Source organism: Saccopteryx leptura, chromosome 5, assembly GCF_036850995.1.
Source record: "Saccopteryx leptura isolate mSacLep1 chromosome 5, mSacLep1_pri_phased_curated, whole genome shotgun sequence".
NCBI classification, from domain to species: domain Eukaryota; kingdom Metazoa; phylum Chordata; class Mammalia; order Chiroptera; family Emballonuridae; genus Saccopteryx; species Saccopteryx leptura.
In genome coordinates this window covers 92,813,891-92,833,125 of record NC_089507.1, presented here as the reverse complement: position 1 = coordinate 92,833,125, position 19,235 = coordinate 92,813,891, and the positions used below count along the sequence as shown (strand labels likewise).

Below are 19,235 nucleotides of genomic sequence, written 5' to 3'. Positions count from 1 at the left end.
TTAGCCATTTTGCTACAAAAGTCCTGAAATATTGGCACAATGGCCACAGTCCCTGCATGAACGTTCTAGATTTATAAAAAGTCCCTATTCACACTCAAAAACCTTAGATTTTAGGTTGTAGAAATAAATCAAATGAATGATGACAACCTCTATGCAAGGTTACCTATCCAGTATGTGAACATTCAACAGTATTCAACAAATTTTGCTGTACACCTTTCTTAGGGGCCTCCCTTATCCTGCTCCCAAGCACTGCAGGACCAACGGGAGATCATTCTCCTGATGGCCACCCCATAACCCAAAGGAGAGTGTGCTCCACTTCTGAATGGTAACAGAGGTATTATTACAGGAAAAGACCTACATGTTCCCTAATCAAAATTTATATTCCTTTTGGGGGCTTTATTTTCCAAAAGTTTAATTTATACTTTTCCCAGAAGTAGTTATCTTATAAGCATTTTTATAATTGATTTTAAAATAAATGCTCTAAATTATTTAAGTTTTAATGATTAAACTTTTAGTACTAACACAGATCATTTTTGGCAATCACAAAACAGCACTTCACAAATCCAAAACCAATATGCTTTAATACTCTCAGAATCCCGTTTAGAGAAGCCCTTATCTGTGGAGACAAGTGCTGCCTTTCCATGTAATCATCTAAATCAACACCACAATTTATTATTTTTTAACTTTATTGAATGTATTGGGGATGACACTTGTTTGCAAAGCCATACAGGTTTCAGGCGCACGACTCAACAAACTACCAGATGCCCACTGCGCCGCGCACCCTCTGGCCCTGGCAACGTCTCCTTCTATCCCCAAGTCCCTGACCTCTGCCATCTCCACCGAGGCCCCACCCCCCTTTAAAACAAGCAAGAAAATACTCATTCAATAGGCTGTCCTTACAGAATTAGTTTCATTAAATTACATTAATTATGTCTTTTAAATATTCTGATGTGGAAATAAAGCAATTAACCAAAATTTCATTTAAGACTACTTCTTTCTTTAATAAAAAATACAATACATATGAAGACTATTTTGGTTAACTTTCTAAAAATCTCCAATTACCCAAGGTTCATATCATAAAAAGTAGATAAAAATGCTTCAGGTGATGCCCTGACTAGATTAAGTAGAGAATAGAAAATTAAAAGGGTAAGACCTGAAGAGAACACACCATTAAGGAAGTCTATTTAATATTAGGTTCTTCTTCATTAATTCATGCATTCCTCTCCCCAACAAGCCTTTATTATTCACCTACTGTGGCAGGACAGAGGCCATCAGAGAAGAGAAATAGTTCTGACCACACAGTGCTGGGAGAATGCAGGTGGGAAAATGACAGAAGCACAGCTAACCGGAACGCATGGTAGAATGAGGTCAGCCTTGTGAGCGCTGTGGGAGTGAAAGAGGATGTGTCATTCTGCGACTCTGCTTTGGGAATGGGGCGGTGGGGTGGTAGCATGAGGGTGAGGGGGTATTGGACTCACCCTTGGAGCAAGAATAGAATTCAAGAGGGTGATGGAAGGGAGACAATGCTACCCAGTACACCATGAACATTAAGAGGAAGGGTGAAACCTGACCTGTGGTAGCGCAGCGGATAAAGCGGTCGACCTGGAACGCTGAGGTCGCTGGTTCAAAACCCTGGGCTTGCCTGGTCAAGGCACATATGGGAGTTGATGCTTCCTGCTCCTCCCACCCCCTCTCTTTTTCTCCTCTCTCTAAAATGAATAATTTTTTAAAAAAATCTTTAAAAAATAAAAATAAAAAAGAGGAAGGGGTGAAAATACATGACCAACCACAAGAAGAGGTATAAGTCTAGCATGACTGACCGGGGGCAGCATAAGGCCTGGAACAGAAAGTGTGACTGGAGGATGACGCCAGAACATGATTTCTGAATCAACTGTGACTTGTTTTCAAGCCTAATTACTTTGGTTTCACTAATAACAAACCCATAACAGGGTATTTACCAAGTCAAAAGAAGTCATACTGCCTGACCTGTGGTGGCGCAGTGGATAAAGCATCGATCTGGAAATGCTGAGGTAGCTGGTTCGAGACCCTGGGCTTGCCTGGTCAAGGCACATATGGGAGTTGATGCTTCCAGCTCCTCCCCCCTTCTCTCTCTCTCCTCTCGAAAAATGAATAAATAAAATAAAAAAGAAGCCATACTTTGTTCTGAAAAGTAAAAATTGCTATATTATACATTATCTGAAACATTCCCAAAACAGAGTTGCAGATATGAGTTATCAGACTATAAAATGTTACAGTAAGTATCTTCTACTGAGAGCTTAGTCAGCCAATGCTATGTTGATGTTTGTGAAACATTTTCTAAAACTAATTTTTTCCAGGGATATGGTCACATTACCATCAGTCTCTCTAATAAAAATGCATGCTTATATTGTAGCTGCATTACTGGCACAAAAAGAAGTTATTTATCAATACCTTTTAAACTCCCTTGTTTAAATATTCTACTCAGCCTATGAGGGAAACGCTATACCAAAAACAAATAAAATGTCTAGTAAAAAGGACAGCCAAACATGAATGCAAACACACACACAGAGTCAGAAAAACAAAAGGGCATTTATTATTTACTGTTATGCCTAAGAGTTGGCAAATAAGCTAATTTATCTTTACTTCCCAGAACTGTGATTTGAGCATGACCAATGGTAGTTCAGTGGATAGAGCACCAACCTGAGATGCTGAAATCCCAGGTTGGAAACCCCAAGGTCACTGGCTTGAGCATGGGCTCACCAGCTTAAGTGTGGGGTTACTAGCTTGAAGCCCAAGGTCGCTGGCTTGAGGCTGGGGTCATAGGTTCAGCTGGTGCCCCCCCCCCGTCAAGGCACATATGAAAAGCAACCAATGAACAATGGAAGCGCCACAACTATGAGTTGATGATTCTCATCTCCCTTCCTATCTGTCTCTTTGTAAAAAATAAATAAATAAATAAATAAATAAATAAATATCCTACCACAACTAAACAGTTGAGAGTTCTCAGTAGAGTTGAAAAAATATAATAGGATTACCACCTGTGTCCACAGCAGTTGAACAAACTAAACCACCTACTCGATCTTAATACTATAAAACCCTCAGGTATAACTCACATTGTGGGCTGACCCTTATCAATCTTGAAGACTCTCCTCCCTAATGTTTGACATAATATAGCTTTGCACACCTGTCAAGTTTCTTGATATGAGGCTTAATGTCACTTTTTGTTTCTGCTCATAGGCTACAGATATGTCCACTCTAGTTCCATCTCTTGCCTTTCTTTTCACTATTCCCTATTTCTTGCCCTCAAATCTATTCAGAGAAATTCTCTTCAGTAGACTTTGTTGATAGTACAGATTTTGTACGTGATTTTTCACCAATACTGTAAACTCTAGGCAGAAATCTAATTATCCTCCAAAGAGCTGCCAAACAAAAGCTTAGACTGCAATGCTTTCTGTGCCCTTTGTGATGGACCTATAACTCAGGTAAAAATATTTTAAAATCAAATAACACCATTTATGAGTTAATAAAATAGAAAACTCTCAGAATAAAGATTTACAAGTCTTGATTGTTGTCCCAAACTATATTTTAACTCAGGTGGGGACAGCAGAGGTAGCAAAGTAATAGGAAGATTTAAGGAAGGTAAGGGTAGGAGGAAGAAAAAAGGAAATGTGAGAGGAGAGTGAACAGTTCAGTACCACCACATTTCTTTAAGAGAGGCAGTGCCAAAATTCAGTTCTTACAGCAATTCAATTCGATGCAATCAATACTGGGCACTTTCTATGGGTGAAACACCAAGGAAACTGCTTGAACAAGAGATTGGTTTGCCACACTTTGATACAGAACTACTTAGCATATATTTGTTCAAACACTAAAGAGCTGATTTTAAAAATTTCTTACAATCTTAGTTATATATCACTTTCCCCCATTAAAGCATGGCCACAGAAAAATCAAATAACACAATATGGAGGCAAATTTGTGTTATTGTCTAATAACACAAATGGAGGGAAAAATGAAGGTAGAGTAGATGAAAACTAGGAGTATAGCAAATACATAAAATGCATATCATAAGGTCTTTCACATTTTTAGAAGGTAGGTCTAAAATTTGACCCCTAATCTTCCTGGCAGCAAGCTCACAGAGAAAACACCACTGCTTATACAATTTGCTGTCTGGACAACAAACCCCGACTTTGCTCGGGAGAAACTCAATTCTAATACTAGACAGCAATTTGTCCCATGAGTCCTTTTAAAGGGCACCTTTTAATTGACTACATTTCATAGGGCTGTTTCTTAGAAGAGATCCCAATGTGGAAAATTCAGTGAAAACATTTGGGTAGGGGGTCCCATACTATGCAGTCTTAATACACAGTGCAGAGAACAGAGAACTGCTAAGTTTTTATATTCTTCTTTTTTTTTTTTGTATTTTTCTTAAGCTAGAAACGGGGAGAAACAGTCAGACAGACTCCCGCATGCGCCCGACCAGGATCCACCCGGCATGCCCACCAGGGGGCGACGCTATGCCCACCAGGGGGCGATGCTCTCCCCTCCGGGGCGTCGCTCTGTTGCGACCAGAGCTACTCTAGCGCCTGGGGCAGAGGCCAAGGAGCCATCCCCAGCGCCCGGGCCATCTTTGCTCCAATGGAGCCTCTGCTGCGGGAGGGGAAGAGAGAGACAGAGAGGAAGGAGAGGGGGAGGGGTGGAGAAGCAGATGGGCGCCTCTCCTGTGTGCCCTGGCCAGGAATCGAACCCAGGACTTCTGCACGCCAGGCCGACGCTCTACCACTGAGCCAACCGGCCAAGGCCTAAGTTTTTAAACCCAGGAAAATACTGTGGTAAATTAAACAGAATCTAAAGAGAAGATACTTTCAGAATGTCTAAGATCATTATGATCCACTGGTTTATAGCCTGTAGGTTAGCTCAAGATGTCTAATATAAAATGGTTTTAGAGTTCTAATGCTATATATACCCTTGAATAAGTAGCATTTCACAGATGAAAACACCAATAATGACAGAATGAAGTATTAGAGCAAGACTTAATCTATTCTATTATGACATGTTGTCCCCCAGCAAATAAATGTCAATTTGTTTTGAAAAGGAAAAGTTATAACACTAGGTGAAACTGCCACTCGACTGACTGCCTAAGATCATAAAAGGATTTTTCAATCACTAAAAGAACCACTCTGACACTGACAATATTGCATTCAATGGCATACTGGTAAAATAACAAAACAGCAATTTTAGACATGGAAAGGACTTTTGAGACCAATTAGACAAGTCCCTTTGTTTTTTCTTTAAGTTAGTTTTTATTGTTCAATTACAGTTGACATAAATATATTAGTTTCAGGTGTACACCCAGTGATTAAACATTATATAACATATTAAGTGATCACCCTGATAAATCTCATCCCCATCTGACACTATAGTTATTAGAATATTGACTCCATTCCCCATGCTATACTTCACATGCCCATAATTATTCTGATACTACCAACTTGTACTTCTTAACTCCTTCACCTTTCTCACCCAACCCTCTTCCATCTGGCAACTGTCAAAATGTTCTCTGTTATCTGTAAGTCTTTCTGTTCTGCTTGTTTATTTATTTTGTTTTTTAGATTCAATTGTTGTTAGATATGTTTATTGCCATTTTATTGTTCATTTTTTAATATTTTTATCTTTTCTTCTTCTTATAGAAGACTTTAACATTTCATGTAATACTAGTTTGGTGGGGGTGAAATCCTTCAACTTTTTCCTGTCTGGGAAGCTCTTTTCTGTCCTTCGATTATAAATTACAGCTTTGCTGGGTAATCTCGGTTATAGATTCTTGCTTTTCATCATTCTGAATATTTCTTGCCAGTCCTCTCTGGCCTGCAAAGTTTCTGTTGAGATTTCTTATGGAAGCTCCCTTGTAGGTGACTAACTGCTTTTCTCCTGCTTCTAAGATTCTCATTGTTTTTAACCTTTTGCTTTTAAATTATGTTGTCTTGGTGTGAGCTTCTTTGCATTCATCTTATTTGGGGCTCTTCACGCTTCCTAGACTTCTAGGTCTATTTATTTCCTTCACCAGGTTAGGAAAGTTTTCCATCATTATGTTTTTAAATAGTCTTTTAAATTCCGGCTCTCTCTTCTTCCGGCACCCCCATGATACAAATGTCGGTAAAGCCTGAAGTTGTCCCAGAGGCTCCTTATGCTATCCTTTTTTGGATTCTTTTTCCTCTTTGCTGTTTCGATTGGCTGTTTTTTGCTTCCTCATATTCCAAATCACTGTTCTGATTCTCACCTTTATCTACTTTACTGTGATTCCCTGTAAATTCATTTTAGTTAGTGTATCCCTCCATTTCTCACTGGTCCTTTCTTATGAGTTTCATGTCCTTTTTTATGCTTTTGCAGTTCTAAGTTCATCTACTCTTCCTCTAAGTTCATTGTGCATCCTTACAACCATTGTTTTGAATTCTGCATCTAATGGAATGTTTGTATCTATTTTGTTTAGTTCTTTTTCTGGAGCTTTGTTCTGTTCTTTCATTGTAGGACATGTTTCTTTGTCTCATTTCAGCAGCCTGCCTGTGTTTCTACAGAGCCTCAACGCTTCCTGGGATTGGTAGAGTGGCCTTACGTAGTAGATGTTTGTGGGATCCACTGGCAGTCTTTCTGATCATCTGAGCTGAGTACTCCAGGTGTGTCCCTTATATGGGTTGTATGTGCCCTCCTGTTGTAGTTGAGCCTTGATTGGTGTTGGCATGTCAATGGGAGGGATTTACCCCCAGGCCAAAAGGCTGCAAAGACTGGCTGCGACCACCGACCACAGTGCAGGACCCACTGTGCAGAGGCCCACCTCACAGAGCAGGACTTACTTCAGCACGGCTCTGGGAACTGCTGAGTCTGGCCCTTGAGTGTGTTGCTTGTGGAGGCGGTTGTGTGATGCTTTGACGTGGTCTGAAGCTATGCACTAGGTACACTGGTGCTGGGGTCTCCCAAGAGGTGCAGGCCAATGCCAGCCACCGCCAGTGTTCTGCCTGGGTCCAGCCAGCATGTGCAACAAAGCAACCTGCAGATGGCCACTACTTGTGCTGGGCTCAGAGATGTCCAGGAGAGGCAAAGCTGCAAACCAAGGCCATCTGCCCCTACTGCCAGGCCTGGCGCCACTTAGTGAGCGGTATGGGGCATGCTGAGACCAGATACTATTTGTTTGAGAGATTTTAGGAAAGTCCTAAACACAACTAAACTACAGAACAACCATCATTCAGAACTGCTTTAAATCTACAGCTAAGGATATAAGAAGCCACACTGAGACTGGTAGGAGGCATGGAGACGCAGAACAGGCTGGTTTCACATCCACGTGTGGTGGATAAAAATCAGAAGGGATATCTCAGTTGTGGAGACCCCCTCGCCCCCGACAGGGGGTAGTGAGGGGTTCCAGCCCTACAATAGGCACTCCCAGCCATGAGCCAAGACAGGCCATTCATATGGAAAAGCTACTGGAAACAGCCTGGGTGGGCCTGCAAGTTGGTAGGGCAATCATTAGGGCAGAATGAACAGTGATAGCCAAGTTGATGGAGACTCAGATATGGCACTTCTCTGACAGCCCTGGGGGGAAAAGTCTCAGAAAGGGAACAATGGCCTCTGCCAGCACTTCCGTCTGGGAGAAAGCTGCCCCACCAGCTCTCATTCTGATGCCTGACACTTCAGTTTCTCCTCATATGTCCATGGTGCCTTTGGAGCTGCTGCTCCTGTGCTTCTCAGAGGGAGTAAGTCCATGCACAGGCCCTTTAAGACAAGCTGCCTGGGACTCCAGCAGCCCTTCATCTCAGCCACAATTCCCACTAGTTTTTACAGCCAGAAGTTATGGGGACTTCTATTTCCAGAACTGGAACTTTAGGCTGGAGGTCCTGTTACAGGGCTAGAACTCCTCACTCCTCCTGGGGGGAACTGCCATAGCTGAGATATCCCTTCTGATTTTTATCCACCAAATGTGGATGTGGGACCAGCCTGTTCCACATCTCCACCCTCCTACCAGTCTCAATGTGGCTTCTTTTTTATATCCTTAGTTGTAGTACTTCTGTTCAGCCAGATTTCAGACAGTTCTGAATGATGGTTGTTCTATAGTTCAGTTGTGTTTTTGATCAAGTCCCTTTGTTTTCAAAACAGGCCCAAACTGACTGAATGACATGGTTAAGTTCACAGAGCTAAGTGGAGGCAGGACCAATTCTGCATTCAGATTTCCCAATTCGTCTAACACCAATTAACTTGGCTGCTCATTTCTATTCTATAATGTAAACACTTTCAGTTTATATGGCTTTTAGATCAACTAATATTAGCCTCAGGTTTTCTACCTCAGTTTCATAGGTACCCCATTCAACAAATATTTATCTGCCAAGATACAAAATGATTTTCTAGCTTAGAGTTTGCTGTAAAACAGCACTAATACTGTTAAATCCCACCTACAATAAATAGTAAAACCTAAAACAAAACAAAAAACCCAGTACTAAGTGCTGGGAGAATGCTAATGTTTAATATTTAATAGACAAACCTGTCTGGAATTACTTTGAGAGTACAGCATCGATGTCTTTTCTGTAGTGTAAGTACAACCACCAACATATAACCATTCACTCTCCACAGGAAAGAGACTACAATGTGCCAATTACAAATACTAGAGAGAATGATAGGAAAGTGTCAAACAAGAATGACATGTCTATGAAATTCAAAAGATGAAAAGAATTTCTAAATTAGCATTTTGGTAGTAGAGTTAAAACTGGTACATGCTTTGTTTCTAGAAGTTTAAAAAGGCATAATCAATATTTAAACTTCTCTGTAAAGTATACTTGATTTTCCTAAGTTTTAAACACAGCTTATATAGGGATTCAACTGCTATACTTGGGATTTGAAATCATATCAGGCAATTTTTCTTTTTTTTTTTCTTTTTACAGAGACAGAGAGAGAGTCAGAGAGAGGGACAAACAAGCAGGAAAGGAGAGAGATGAGAAGCATCAATTCTTCGTTGCAGCTCCTTAGTTGTTCATTGATTGCTTTCTCCTATGTGCTTTGACTGGGGGCTACAGCAGACTGAGTGACCCCTTGCTCAAGCCAGCGACCTTGGGCTTCAAGCCAGTGACCTTTGGGCTCAAACTAGCAACCATAGGGTCATGTCTATGATCCTACACACAAGCTATTGACCCCCGCACTCAAGCTGATGAGCTTGTGCTCAAGCCGGTGACCTCTGGGTTTCAAACCTAGGTCCTCTGCATCCCAGTTCGACACTCTATCCACTGCACCACCGCCTGATCAGGCACAAGGCAGTTTTTCAAGCTAAGCGGCAAAAAATTGAAATTAAGAAAAGTGCAATTAGGCCAGGGCTTTCTGTTTAGGAGCTAATTCACCAGCACCATAATCACTCAGAGCTGAATCTTAGAGTACGGAAAGGACAGCAGGAGCCACAGATCTCCCTGACAAGCACTGCAGCCAGAGTGCTGAGAGCAGAGATGCTGTCACCAAAACAGGACCACGGACACCGGGCCAGCCTTGGTCAAAGGCAATACAACATGTTCCTGCTCTCTTATGCTTCAGATGAAATGTGTTCCTTACAAGAAATTCTGTTAACACTAACATACCAATTTCAACAAACTATTTTTTTTCCCACAAAACACTGGTAGACCTACCATATGAAGGATGAAAATTGTAAAAGTTACTAAATTACTAAAAGGCACACTCATAATTTCAGAAAAAGCTAAATTTACTTGGGAATACTCACCTGAGACACTATTAATGACAAATCATTACAAGCTGTCAGATTACATCATTAGTCTTTTTTTACCCCTGTTGTTTTCATAGGCTCAAATGAATGTTTGGGAGTCTGAATGTTTATGGCAAAAATGTATAGAAATAATACTTGTCTTTAGCCACAAGGCTTTTCTTATCATCAAAAGGGGCAATCACAAAACAGTGAGACTTTAGAATGAAAAATGTCCCTACAGCCAGTGAATTTTACTTGCAGGAAATGTTTTAGTAGTCCCAGCTAAAACTCAAGCCAGGATATTTGTCAGTTTCTTCACTTTCTACAATTTAAAAGAAGCATATAAAAAAGCAAATTCACAGGCTTGTCTTTAGTCCTTTGGGGTCTTTTCTTACACAAATAAAATGATGGAAGTATTTCAACTTCTCAAGTTCAGCAAAATAACTTAAAAGTATGAACAGTTAAGACTTAAAAATCTGTTAACTAGAAACAGCCAAATAGAAGGCTTTTCAAGATGATTACCTAAGGGCAAATACTAATCACTGTCCCCCTATGATTAGGCCTAATAAACCCCACTGTGTGATGTTTCTACTTTTAAAAGAGAATCTATGTTCCTGCTGGGGCACGCAGTGGCACTACCCTCAACAGAGCATCGTGTGGGATGGGGGTGGAGGTGGGGGTAGGGGTGGGGGTGGGGGCTTGGAGTTGATCATTTGAGAAAGAGGGCAACCAGTCTTGGATGCTATAAAAATTCTACTCAAAATGTTAGATTTAATAAAAAACTGAAATATTCATTTATGTTTCAATGGTGTATGAGGAAGGGTGTTCCTTGTATTGGGGGGGGGTGTTTGTTTTGTTTTTTACTGTTCAGTATACCTACTTTTTACTGTAAAGTGTTATAAAAGTAAAATTTACAAAGTGGAAAAAGCCTCTCTCTCCAACTACAGTACTGTATTAAATCTACCATTTTTCATTTTAAGGAGTTAGCCCCTTTTCCTAGGTATTACTAACAACACCTTTCCTCTTTCTCTTTCAAACATTCAGGGAAGGCATTTTAAAAATGCATTTAAATATTTTCTGCATCAATCCAAACGGAGGCCCTGAAATACTTGCAGAACAGAACAATAAAATAAACAGGAAGTGAAAGTGACAAGATAATGGCATTGCTTACTTTCTGCATTTCTTTCAAACTGCACAGCTAAAAGATAAAAAATATTTTTCTCTTTAACAGCCGAAACTAATCTAATAAGGGGAGGGAGGGTGTGGGGGTGGGGAGGACCAAAACTCTCTACCGACGCCCTCCCGAACCGCACACAGGTTCTTTTTAAAAGGCTGTCTACTCAGCAGGCTGAGGTCGGGCTCCATCACAGCCCTAGTCACACGCAGCTCCGTCCCCGCTTCCTGTGTCCTTTTCAGTGCGCATCACTTTCCTCCCTCCTCCCAGCAACAGTCCCCACAGTCCACGGTGACTGTGTCAGGCCAACTGTTACTCACAGCACACGCTCGTGATTCACCCGGCTGGGCTCTCGCAACAAAACGCGAGTTAGTCTTCCCTGTTCAGGGGAGGGAGGGCTCGCGGCTCGCAGGATGGAAATGTCACTTTCCCCCGCCAGTCCCCACTCGGGGGGTCTGCCCGCTGGGCTCCGCCGTTCCATCAGCCCCCCGGGCACCGACCACCGAGCCGGGACACGGCTCTGGAAACTTACTCTGGCCCACGGTCGCGACGTGGACAAACCGCGTCCCGGGCGATCTGGCGGTCTCCCGGCCGCAGCCCAGGGGTCCCGGCACCCCAATCAGGCCGGGGTGCTGCGCTGGTCCGCGCCCCTCCCGCCCCTGGCATTTCCTGCCGTCGGCCCCGGGCGCGCCCCGGCCCCGCTGTCGGGTCCTCCCGCGCGTGGAAATGAAGTGAACTTCCCGGCCGCTCGGCTTCCAGCCCACAGAAGCGCCCCCCAGAAACTTTTCCCGCCGGCGCTCGAGGCCCCCGCCCCGGAGCCGCGGTCTTACCTGGGGCGTCGGCGGCCGGAGCCGCCGCGACCAGGAAGCCCTCAGGAGCATCATCCCGCCCGCGGGGCGCCCTGCGGGTCCTCGGCTCGTCGGCGCGGGGGCTGCAGCGCACTCGCGTGGGCGCCCCGCCTCCCGGCCCGGCGCAGGCTGGGAGGGCTGCGGGAGGGTGTGCCCGCTTCCACTTCTCGTCTGGGCTCCCTCCCCGGCGCCAGGCTGTTTTCTCTCCTCCGACCAAAAAATAAAAAACACAGTAGGGTGTGGGGAGATGAAGCAGGTTCCGAGGCCAGCGCGCCGCCGGCGCTGTCCCTTCCTCCCGGGGACTCCCCCGGAGTGAGCGACAGCCGGCAACCCGCACCTGGCGACCTGGATGTCGGAGCCCGCAGTCAGTTCCCCGCGCTGGGCGCTCTAAGAGCGGCCTTCCCGTCGCAGCCGTGGGGGGAGCGGAAAGCGGCGTCAGGGGTCTCTGGTAGTTTGGCCTCGGGACAGGGCGGGCCAGCCCAGGTCAACCTCTGCCTGAGGTCTGTCCCTCACCAGATGGTGGCCCACCTGGAGCTCTTTCAGACAGTCCCACAGCTGAAGGGGCTTCTGTTTGGAGGCACGGTTTTAATTGAAAGGGCTAAGGAACTGGAACTTAGAGGTCTTCCCAACAACGGGGAAATCTAATGCTTTGTCTTGGAGATTTGTTGTTTGTAAAAGCAAAGAAAATAAACAAAAATAAATAAAACATTTAAGAGCAAGCTATCACATAGCTTACTTAAAGTAAGTTCTTAGATAAAACACACGACGCCCAGTTACATTTTACTTTCAGATCAACAACTAATAATTTTTCTTTACTGTAAGTATATCCCAATTAGTGTATGTATGGTTAACACTTACTTTTTTTAGGGGGGCGTTAAACTGGAAATTGATGTTTTCACAGTTTTGGAAGCTAGAAGTCCAAGATCAACAATAGGTGTTAGCAGATCTGGATCCTCCTAAGGCCTCTCCCTGACTTGCATCTTCTTGCTGTGTCTTCACATGGTCTTACCCATGCGTGTGCACCCACCCATCCCTGGTGTTTCTTTGTGTGTCCAAATTTTCTCTTCTTTTAAAGCACAAGTCAGGCCCCACCCTAACACCCTCATTTTGATTTTTTTTTATTCTCAAAGCATTCTTTTTTATTATTATTCATTTTAATTTATTGTGTTAACATGGATTCAAATGTACCACTCAATATAAATAACACCCTCACCCCCAGCCACATGCCCTCCATTACACTCCATTTTTCCCCCTCTCCCTAACTCCCTCCCCGCTTCCCTCTGTCCTGTTATCTGTATCTATGTGTTATGTATTATATATATAATATAACTAATCCCTTCACCTTCTCTGATCAAGTCCCCTTATTCCCCTTCCATTTGACAACTGTCCCTCTGCTCCCTGTGACCCCCACTTCTGCCTCTATTCCAATTTTCAGTTCACCTTGTTCATTAGATTCCACATATAAGTGAGATCATATGATATTTGTCTTTCTCTGCCTGACTTATTTCACTTAGCATAATAGTTTTCAGGTCCATCCATGCCATTGCAAAGGGTAAGATTTCCTTCTGTTTCAGAGCCGCATAGTATTCCATTATGTATATGTACCACAGCTTTTTTGTGTGTATTTTTCTGAAGTTGGAAACGGGGAGGAAGTCTGACAGACTCCCGCATGCGCCCGACCGGGATCCACCCGGCATTCCCACCAGGGGGCGATGCTCTGCCCATCTGGGGCATCGCTCTGTTGCAACCAGAGCCATTCTAGTGCCTGAGGCAGAGGCCATAGAGCCATCCTCAGCGCCTGGGCCAACTTTGCTCCAATGGAGCCTTGGCTGCGGGAGGGGAAGAGAGAGACAGAGAGGAAGAAGAGGGGCAGGGGTAGAGAAGCAGATGGGCGCTTCTCCTGTGTGCTCTGGCCGGAAATCGAACCCGGGATTCCTGCACACCAGGCCGATGCTCTACCACTGAGCCAACCGGCCAGGGCATATACCACAGCTTTTTAATTCACTCATCCACTGACGGACGCTTGGGCTGTTTCCAGATCTTGGCTATTATAAATAATGCTACAATAAACATGAGGGTGAATATCTTCTTTTGAATCAGTGTTTTGGTATTTTTAGGATATACTCCTAAAAGTAGAATAGCTGGGTCAAAAGGCAGTTTCATTTTTAATTTTTTGAGGAAATGCTCAATTTTTTGAGCCACTGTTTTCCATAGTGGCTGCACAAATTTGCATTCCCACCAGCAATGCAAGAGGGTTCCCCTTTTCTCCACAACCTCGTCAGCACTTATTGTGTGTTGATTTATTAATGAGAGCCATTCTGACAGGTGTGAGGTGGTATCTCATTGTGGTTTTAATTTGCATTTCTCTGATGATTAATGATGTTGAACATTTTTTCATATGCCTATTGGCCATCTGTATGTCCTCTTTGGAGAAGTGTCTATTCAGTTCTTTTGCCCATTTTTTGATTGGGTTGTTTACTTTCCTGGTGTTGAGTTTTCCAAGTTCTTTATCAATTTTGGTTATTAACTCCTTATCAGACATATTGTCAAATATGTTCTCCCATTGTGTGGTTTGTCTTTTTATTTTGTTAATGGTGTCTTTTGCTGTGCAAAAGCTTTCTTGTTTGATATAGTCCCACTTGTTTATTTTGTCCTTTATTTCACTTGCCCATGGAGGTATACTGGCAAAAATATTGCTGCGAGAGATGCCAGTGAGCTTACTGCCTATGTTTTCTTTCGAGATGTTTATGGTTTCACGACTTACATTTAAGTCTTTTTTTCATTTTGATTTTATTTTTGTGAATGGTGTAAGTTGGTGGTCTAGTTTCATTTTTTTTTGCAGGTACCTGTCCAATTATCCCAACAACATTTATTTATTTATCTTTTATTTATTTATTTATTCATTTCAGAGGAGAGAGGGAGAGATTGAGAGAGAGAGAGAGAGAGAGAGAGATTGAGAGAGAGAGAAGGTGGGGAGGAGCAGGAAGCTTCAACTCCCATATGTGCCTTGACCAGGCAAGCCCAGGGTTTTGAACCGGCAACTTCAGCATTCCAGGTCAATGCTTTATCCACTGCGCCACCACAGGTCAGGCCCAACAACATTTATTAAAGAGACTATCTTTATTGTATGCTCTCACCTCCTTTGTCAAATATCAATTGACCGTAAAGGCGTGGGTTTATTTCTGTGTTCTCAGCTTTGTTCCATTGATCTGTTTGCCTGTTCTTATGCCAGTACCAAGCTGGTTTGATTACAGTTGCCTTGTAGTATAACTTGACATCAGGTAGTATGATACCTCCCACTTTATTCTTCATTTTCAAGATTGCTGAGGCTATTCAGGTTCTTTTTAGGTTCCATATAAATTTTTGGAATATTTGTTCTATACTTTTGAAGTATGCCATTGGTTTTTAATAGGAATTGCATTGAATTTATAGATTGCTTTGGGTAGTATAGACATTTTAATGATGTTTATTCTTCCTATCTATGAACACAGTATGTGCTTCCACATATTTGTACTTCCTTGATTTTTTTTTCAATGTCTTATAGTTTTCCGCGTACAGTATAAGTCTTTTACCTCCTTGGTTAAATTTACTCCTAAGTACTTTATGGTTATTTTTTGCAATAGTGAAGGGGGTTGTTTCCTTAATTTCTGTTTCAGACAGTTTATTGTTGGTGTATAAAAATGTCACTAATTTCTGGGCCCTGGCCAGTTGGCTCAGCGATAGAACGTTGGCCTGGTGTGTGGATGTTCTGGGTTTGATTCCTGGTCAGGGCACACAGGAGAAGCGCCCATCTGCTTCTCCACTCTTCCCCCTCTCTTTTCTTTCTATCTTTCTTCCCTTTCTGCAGCCAAGGCTCCATAGGAGCAGAGTTGGCCTCAGGCTCTAGAATGGCTCCAGCTGCAAGGGAGCATCGCCCCCTGTTGGGCAGAGCATCACCCCCTAGTGGGCATGCCGGTGGATCCCAGTCAGGTGCATGCAGGAATCGGTCTGACTGCTTACTCACTTCTAACTTCAGAAAAATACAAAAAATAAAAATAAATTAAAATACCACTGATTTCTGAATATTAATTTTATATCCTGCCACCTTGCTGAATTCATTTATCAAGTCTAGTAGTTTTTTGACTGAGACTTTAGGGTTTTCTATGTACAGTATCATGTCATCAGCAAATAATGATAGTTTAACTTTTTCTTTTCCATTTTGGATGCCTTTTGTTTCTTCTTGTCTGATTGCTGTGGCTAGGAATCCCAGAACTATGTTGAATAAGAGTGGTGAAAGGGGGCACCCCTGCCTTGTTCCTGATCTTAAGGGGATTGCTTTTAATTTTTGTCCATTGAGTATGATGTTGGCTGTGGGTTTGTCATAGATGGCCTTTATTATGTTGAGGTATGTTCCCTGTATTCCCACTTTGCTGAGAGTTTTGACCATAAATGGGTGCTGGATTTTATCGAATGCTTTTTCTGCATCTGTTGATACGATCATGTGATTTTTATGCTTTCCTTTGTTTATGTGATGAATCACATTGATTGAATTCAGTGTGAACCTGCCTGACCGCAGCCACCAGCATTACATCTGGCACAGTGGGCAGGGTTCAGAGCATATAGTATGGAGCCACCAACACCCTTCAAGGGTTGGGTAGAGGACTGGTCATTGTTCTCCCGCATATGGTTGCCTGTGGCTGTCCTTTGGAGGCAGAGAGCTGGGTGTTCTGTGAGAGGAAACCGAGAGCTCCGTGTGAGAGGTGGCCTGAAGTCGAAAGCTCCGGAGTGCGCTGCAGAGCAAGCTGCAACAATGGCATGAGCTGGAACAGTCACTGGAGAAAGACCTGCAAATCCAAGAATTGCAAGTCAGACTGCAGGCCGAGAACCAGTGACAGCGTGAGCTGGAGCCAGCACTGGAGAGGGAGGCTGACTAGGTTTGAGAGTTGCATTGTGAGGTGCAGGCTAAACACCAATGGCACCTGGAACTGAAGGAATTGTAGGTTTGTGAGTTGCAGTTTGCACTGGAAGCTGAACGTTGGCAGCAACAGCTGTTGAAGAAATAACTGTGGGTTCAGGAGCTCGAAAGTTAGGTGCAAGAGCTTGAGAGTCAGCTTCAGGCCGAGAGCCAGCAGCCCCAGGAGCTGAAGTGGGTGCAAAAGGTGGAGCTGCATTCCTGCCAGTGGAGTGGCTCTGAGTCAGCGGGAGCAGGCATTTCCGACTCTTCCTCTTCTGAGGGGGAGGGTTGGGCCACAACTGCTATCCCCAGACTCAGAGCCCAGCTGGTGGTTGCCAAGAAGGTAAAATCCCAGCAGCCAAAAGTCCCTCAGAGGCAACCACAGCCTCCTCGCCAGGTAGTGGAGCCCTCTGTGGTCTGGCTCTACACCCAGGCAGAGCTGATAGAGTTGGGGGTGCAATTCAGGCAGAAACTCATGGAGCTGCTGGCAGCCTGGCTACTGAGGTTGTGGGACATAGGGGTGGGTGATATCATGCTCTCTGGAACAGAGATGGAGAAATTGGCTGCCATTACCACACACTCCTCCTTGAGGCAGCGTCTTCAGAACTGCCATGACAACCCAGGACACCATACCCTATTAGAATAGGTGATGGCTGCCATTCATAAGGTCTGGCAGAATGCTGGGGGCTTGCCGGGGGCAGTGAGTAGGTGGTATTGCTATGGTAAGTTAGTAAAGGTCCTTCAGGAACTAGGTATGAAGAATGCTGCTTTCAATCCTGGATCCCATGGGCCAGACGAGGAAGTGTTTACTGCCGGGATGCAGAATCTTATCCTCTGCAATGCCCCATCAGCCCTTTTTGGGTCACTAGTGGCTATCCTGGGCCCCTATTGGGACAGCCTATCAACGCAGTTACACAGACGGTAGCAGATTTAGGGGAGCTGGAGGCAGCACAGAATCACAAAGCAGTGAGGGCTGCTGCCCGTGCTGCCCCTCTGACTAGCAAGAGGAATGGCCAGGTTTGATGAAAGTTACCCAAACACAAATATAGGTAGATTTGATTGCAGCTGGGGCAGATAGGGAGAAATTGGATGGCAAGCCTAATAAGGTTCTTTTGGAACTTTGGCAGCAGCTTAAACCAGGGCAGAGACTCTAGCCACTGAGAGAACAGCCTAGCAGCAACCAATAAAATGGTGTGCAGGGAGCACAGTTACAAGATTATATGATGGAGACCACTGAAGGAAAGGAGGACCCCGAAGACCCATTGTACCAGTTTGAATAGGGGGACCCATATAACAGGGACAGCGGGGACCGGAGGCCATTTATGGAACTGGCTATCCACTGGTCCCCTTCTAATGTACAATGGGTATTGGCCTTGGTGGATACAGGTGCAGAATGTTCCCTTCTTTATGGGAACCCAGAACAGTTTGCAGGGACCCCAGTGGTCATTGATGGGTATGGGGGCCAAACTGTTCAAGTGAAGCCAATAACTATTCTGTTGGGGGTAGGAAGACTGCCTCCTAAGTCATGTTAGGTATATGTACCCCCTATTCTGAATATATTTTGGGGGTAGATGTCTTACAAGGACTGTGGTTGGAAACTACAGCCAGGAAGTTCCGCCTGTGAGTCTGAGTTGTGAAGGCTGTGTTACGGGAACATGCAGCACATTCCCCCTTGCAATTACCTGTTCCTCAGCATGTGACTAGCACGAAGCAGTACCGCCTGCCAGGCGGCTATGAAGAAATCACTGGGACAGTCCTCAAACTAAAAAAGGTGGGGATCATCCCTCTGGCACACAGCCCTTACAATTCCCCGGTGTGGCCTATGCGCAAACTAGAGGGAACCTGGAGAATGACAGTGGATTAGAGGCAACTTAATAAAGTTGTTCCCCCTTTGAATGCAGCTGTACCTGAATAGCTAACCTGATGGATTGGTTAAGTCATGAGTTGGGGACATACCACTTTGTGGCAGATTTGGCTAATACCTTTTTCTCTATTGATATAGCTGCAGAGAGTCAAGGCCAGTTTGTCTTCACTTGGGAAGGGTGGCAATGGACCTCTACAGTATTACCCCAGGGCTAAATGCCCCATCTTGTGCCATGGGCTGGTGGCTGCTGACCTGGCTAAATGGAAACAACCAGAGGCAGTTGGTATGACGTTATGCTAACTAGTGACTCTCTTCCAGAATTGGAGCAAGCAGTCCCTACCCTGCTATCCCATATGAAAGTGTGTGGCTTTGTGGTCAATAAGGGAAAATTGCAAGGACCTGGATTATCTGTTAAGTCCTGGGAGTTGTCTGGTTGGGTAAAACAAAGGTTATCCCTGATATAGTTATAGATAAGATCCAAGCATACCCTGTGCCCACTACGGTAAAGCAGTTACAGGAATTCCTAGGTCTGTTGGGGTATTGACAATCATTCATACCCCATTTAGCTCAGTTACTGCATCCCTTATATCACCTTATTCAGAAAGGGGTTTGCTGGGATTGGACTGAGCAGGCACAAGGTTCATTTGCAGCAGCTAAGAGAGCTGTCAAGGTGGCACAGGCCTTGAATGTGTTTGATCCGCCCTGTGAGCTTGATG

The 19,235-nt window shown here is 44.0% G+C and overlaps 1 protein-coding gene across 1 annotated transcript in view; it reads right to left on the bottom strand.

Annotated features, from left to right (window-relative positions):
* Positions 1–12,081, bottom strand: part of MCUB (mitochondrial calcium uniporter dominant negative subunit beta) — a 97,329-nt gene extending 85,248 nt beyond the window's left edge. Inside the window, exon 1 of the mRNA XM_066384807.1 lies at positions 11,705–12,081. Within this exon, the coding sequence (XP_066240904.1) occupies positions 11,705–11,758 (54 nt within the window). The 5' untranslated portion in view covers positions 11,759–12,081. The remainder of the gene's footprint in view (positions 1–11,704) is intronic.
* Between the last annotated feature and the right edge of the window lie 7,154 nt (positions 12,082–19,235).